The following is a 5,093-nucleotide window of genomic DNA, read 5'->3' as shown; positions in this document are numbered from 1 at the left end:
CTCTCTCTCCCCGTTCTGCAGTTCCAGTCGTTCAGTCAGTATCGCTGTAAGACGGCCAAGAAATCGGAGGAGGAGATTGAGTTCCTGAGGAACAATCCCAAGATCTGGAACGTTCACAGTGTGCTGAATGTCCTTCACTCTCTGGTGGACAAGAGCAACATCAACCGTCAGCTGGAGGTGTACACTAGCGGAGGTGAAAGACGCCAACCAGCCCTCGTGTACTGACTTTCTTGTAATCTAATTCAGATGTCAGTATGACGCTTGTGTTTGTGTCACAGGTGACCCAGAGTCAGTGGCTGGAGAGTACGGCCGTCACTCTCTGTATAAGATGTTGGGTTATTTCAGTCTGGTGGGATTGCTGAGGCTTCACTCTCTGCTGGGCGATTACTATCAGGCCATCAAAGTCCTGGAGAACATCGAACTCAACAAGAAGGTAAGAAAATGTCCTACTATGGTCACTGAGTACTGTTGTCTCAAGACAAATAAAAGTGTTGGAATTGTGTGGCAGCATGCTAACATTGTTCATAATCAAATCTGGTTCTTTGTGTTTTTCAGAGCATGTATTCACGTGTGCCCGAGTGTCAGATCACCACATATTATTATGTGGGTTTTGCGTATCTGATGATGAGACGCTATCAGGACGCCATTCGTGTCTTCGCCAACATTCTGCTGTACATCCAGAGGACCAGAAATATGTTCCAGAGAACCACCTACAAATATGAGATGGTCAGTGCATTTAAATTAAAAAGTGTTTGTCTTTGTGTGTGTATATATATATCTTTATTTTGCTGTAAAATGCTCTATTACTCTATTACAGTAATAAGGAAAATGCTAATTACATACAAAATGTAAAAAATGGACACATTACAGTAATTGTAATTATTAAATTATGCAAAACCTGAAGAAGGTGCTGTAATTTGTGCATTAATGTTCCAAGTGTTTTACTTGAAGATAGTATTTGTTTCGTTCTGTTGTACTTTCTATTCTGTATTGTCATAATGGTGTGATGAATAATCTAAATCGTGTATTGTGTGTTGTTCAGATTAATAAACAGAACGAGCAGATGCACGGGCTGCTGGCCATCGCTCTCACCATGTACCCCATGCGCATCGACGAGAGCATCCACACACAGCTGCGCGAGAAATACGGAGACAAGATGCTCCGCATGCAGAAAGGGTGAGAACACACACACACACACAGACGCACACATTATACATTGAAGTTATATATGTATGTACTACCATGGTAAGATATATTTTATGTTTTTGAAATAAGTCTCTTCTGCTCACCAAGGCTACATTTATTTGAAGAAAAATACAGTAAAAACAGTAATATTGTGAAATGTTATTACGATTTAAGTATAGAAATAACTGTTTTCTATTTGAATATATTTTAAGATTTGATTTATTCCTGTGATGCGAAGCAGAATTTTCAGCATCATTACTCCAGTCTTCAGTGTCACATTTGCTTCAGAAATCATTCCAAAATGTTGATTTGAGAAACATTACTTATTATTGTCAATGTTGAAAACAGTTGTGCTGCTTAATATTTGTACGGAAACAGTGATAGTTTTTTTTTTATATATAATTAATTTGAACTATAAATCATTTGTAGCATAATTTTGTTTTACTGTCACTTGGGCCATTTAATAATGCTCAATAAAAGTATTAATTTTTCTCAGGAATTTTTTTGTGTGTGTGTGTATATATATATATATATATATTCATCTAAAAAATGGAGGAATTTCTCTTTTTTACAGAGATCTTCAGGTGTTTGAGGAGTTGTTCAGTTTCGCCTGCCCACACACACACACACACAGACGCACACATTATACATTGAAGTTATATATGTATGTACTACCATGGTAAGATATATTTTATGTTTTTGAAATAAGTCTCTTCTGCTCACCAAGGCTACATTTATTTGAAGAAAAATACAGTAAAAACAGTAATATTGTGAAATGTTATTACGATTTAAGTATAGAAATAACTGTTTTCTATTTGAATATATTTTAAGATTTGATTTATTCCTGTGATGCGAAGCAGAATTTTCAGCATCATTACTCCAGTCTTCAGTGTCACATTTGCTTCAGAAATCATTCCAAAATGTTGATTTGAGAAACATTACTTATTATTGTCAATGTTGAAAACAGTTGTGCTGCTTAATATTTGTACGGAAACAGTGATAGTTTTTTTTTTATATATAATTAATTTGAACTATAAATCATTTGTAGCATAATTTTGTTTTACTGTCACTTGGGCCATTTAATAATGCTCAATAAAAGTATTAATTTTTCTCAGGAATTTTTTTGTGTGTGTGTGTATATATATATATATATATATTCATCTAAAAAATGGAGGAATTTCTCTTTTTTACAGAGATCTTCAGGTGTTTGAGGAGTTGTTCAGTTTCGCCTGCCCCAAGTTCCTGTCACCCGTAGTTCCAAACTATGATAACGTTAATCCAGATTACCACAAAGAACCATTCCAGCAGCAGCTCAAGGTGTTTGCCGAGGAAGTGCAGCAGCAGGCGCAGCTCTCCACCATCCGCAGGTACAACACCAGCTTAGTAATGTTAAGGGCAGTTCTGTCTTCTGTTGATTGGACGAACAGGAATTGTAAGGTGTGTAATGAGCTCTCCTTCACTTTTAGCAATCATTCTCCTATTTCTAGGGCTGGCCATGGACTTTTAATTGACCATTCGGATTCCTGTTTTGTTATATTATTATTAAAGGGATAGTTCACCCAAAAATGAAAATTAGCCCATGATTTACTCAGCCTCAGGGCATCCTAGGCTTATCTGACATTCCTCTTTCAGATGAACACACCCGGAGCTTATGATGCGCCTTCAGCTACGCCTACGTCATACGCTTGAGCGCCTTGTCGTGAACGCACCTGCTTGAGCGACCAGAAGCTGGAGATTACAGTTTATACATTTTTAAAAATCGATCGGCTTCAAAAACAGTGGCACCATTCACTGCCATTATACAGCTTGGAAGAGCCATGACAAATTTTTTTTTTAAAAGATTTTGATCATTTTAAATCTTTATTTAAAATTTTGAACTTTTTTTTTTAACCTTTTAATCTGCCTATTAACAACTATTTATAATTATATTGCCCAGCCCAGCTGACAGCTGAATCTTCTATTCCCACAGCATGTGTAGAAGCATTGGATATTAGATAAGCTTTGAAATGTTCATAGCTGACTCCATGTGTCTCTGTCAGTTTCCTGAAGCTCTACACCACCATGCCTGTGGCCAAACTGGCTGGATTCCTGGACATGTCCGAGCAGGAGTTTCGCATCCAGCTGCTGGTCTTCAAACACAAGATGAAGAACCTGGTGTGGACCAGCGGCATCTCTGCTCTGGATGGAGAGTTTCAGTCTGCCTCTGAGGTCGACTTCTACATCGATAAGGTGTGTGTTGAGTTTCTGTCTTTAAACTAGAACTGCCAAATTGAACACTTATTTATGAGATTAAATATATGGCTTCCACAGTCATGCCAGTTGTCGTCTTATCTTTAAAATAATTTAATATTTAATAGGCTTAGATGTATTTTGTTTTACTGGTGAGATGACTTTGTGAGTCATTCTAAAAATGAATTTACTTGGTGTTCCATCAGGATATGATCCATATTGCAGACACCAAGGTTGCCCGTCGCTATGGAGATTTCTTTATCCGACAGATCCACAAGTTTGAGGAGGTACACATGCTTGAATAATTCATATTCAGTGAATTATTGAATAATATCATATAGCATTCATATACATATTCTGTAAATTACAGTTTATGGATCTATTTTTGAATTAAACATCTGTGTTTTCACATTTTGATTGTACCTTTCTTATCTTCTGTAGCTTAACCGAACGCTGAAGAAAATGCCTCTGACTGGTGCCCCTTCGAGTTTGACCAGCTCCACGTCACGTGCCACTTAATGCAGGTCCCACCAGAAGAACCAATCAAACCCTAATTTGATCTGACTGTGATATCCACCAATCACAGGCCAACCTTCTCAACCAATCAGGAACCTCCTCTGATACTCTTAAACCAATCGGAGGCCATTTCTGAACTATAATGTAGGCTCTTTCAGTTCATTTCACTGACTTGCTCTGGTCTGTCAAAAACAAGTGAAACTGATGGAAGTTCTTTTTTTCTTAGTCAATAAAGTTTGATGTGGCTGTAGTTTGGAGTCTTTTTTGAGTTTACATCTTAAAAACAAAGTTCTTTAATTATTCATAAACAATTCTTGCATTACCAAATTAAATTCAGTGACAATTTACATAATGGTTTTATAATGCTTATGTTTCAAAAATGAGGCTCTAAGCATCTGTATATACACTTATTTACATTTTACAAACATGAAGGCATGCTATTCTACTAGTATAAATGCCACTAGATGGCAGAAGAATCTTTGTATTCACAGGAGCATTTAAAACAATACAAAACTAAATTTTTCTTTCCATTTATTTTGGACAACTTTGGACTCACAATATATTCTCACAAAAAATACCTTTTGACAGCAGCGTTTTTTAATGGGTGTCAGGATTGTTTAACTTTTCCAGTTTGATATTAATACACTATTCAGTAAGTAACAGGACTTTTGAGATATTTCATTTTGTGTGTCATAAGGGCCACGTTATTCTCTTTAATATCCTGTTGCTGGGCTTCAATGCATAGAGGAATGCCGTCCTCATGATGACTCTTGCTTTGGTCAATATTTTATCATCTTCAGGACCTTAAGGCAAAACCGTTGCACATTTCCTTTATTCAAACAGGATCCACAGATTTTTCATCTACGGTCTCAACGCTGGTGACCAGACAATAACGACAAAAAAAAGGGGAATATAAAAATAATAATGCCTTACAACACACACCATTCAAATAATCCGGTATAAAATGTTGAAAAATAAATACACTTAAATACAACTATTTATACTTAACTCTGTTTGGTAAGTCAGCATTTTTCTTTTCCAAAAATATCTTTTGTAATCTTTATTTTTATATATCAAAAAGTAAAGGAAAATAAAGATATGGTATTTCCCCTTTAGGTGGCAGTGTTCTGTCAATGACTTGTATATTTTAACTTGTTGAATTT

At 36.2% G+C, this 5,093-nt stretch overlaps 1 protein-coding gene across 1 annotated transcript in view; it reads left to right on the top strand.

Annotated features, from left to right (window-relative positions):
* The window catches only part of LOC107734302 (eukaryotic translation initiation factor 3 subunit L), a 6,365-nt gene extending 2,185 nt beyond the window's left edge, over positions 1-4,180 (top strand). The window contains exons 6-13 of the mRNA XM_016546235.1: positions 1-193; positions 279-433; positions 556-726; positions 1,043-1,176; positions 2,379-2,552; positions 3,225-3,414; positions 3,621-3,701; positions 3,856-4,180. The exon at positions 1-193 is cut by the window's left edge and continues 21 nt beyond it. Coding sequence (XP_016401721.1) covers positions 1-193; positions 279-433; positions 556-726; positions 1,043-1,176; positions 2,379-2,552; positions 3,225-3,414; positions 3,621-3,701; positions 3,856-3,933 — 1,176 coding nt within the window. The 3' untranslated portion in view covers positions 3,934-4,180. The remainder of the gene's footprint in view (positions 194-278; positions 434-555; positions 727-1,042; positions 1,177-2,378; positions 2,553-3,224; positions 3,415-3,620; positions 3,702-3,855) is intronic.
* Positions 4,181-5,093: the final 913 nt, after the last annotated feature.

Source organism: Sinocyclocheilus rhinocerous, unplaced genomic scaffold (assembly GCF_001515625.1).
Source record: "Sinocyclocheilus rhinocerous isolate Xijiao unplaced genomic scaffold, SAMN03320098_v1.1 scaffold730, whole genome shotgun sequence".
In the NCBI taxonomy this organism is placed as follows: Eukaryota; Metazoa; Chordata; class Actinopteri; order Cypriniformes; family Cyprinidae; genus Sinocyclocheilus; species Sinocyclocheilus rhinocerous.
The sequence above is the reverse complement of the archived record's forward strand: the minus strand, read 5'-3'. Positions and strand labels throughout refer to the sequence as shown.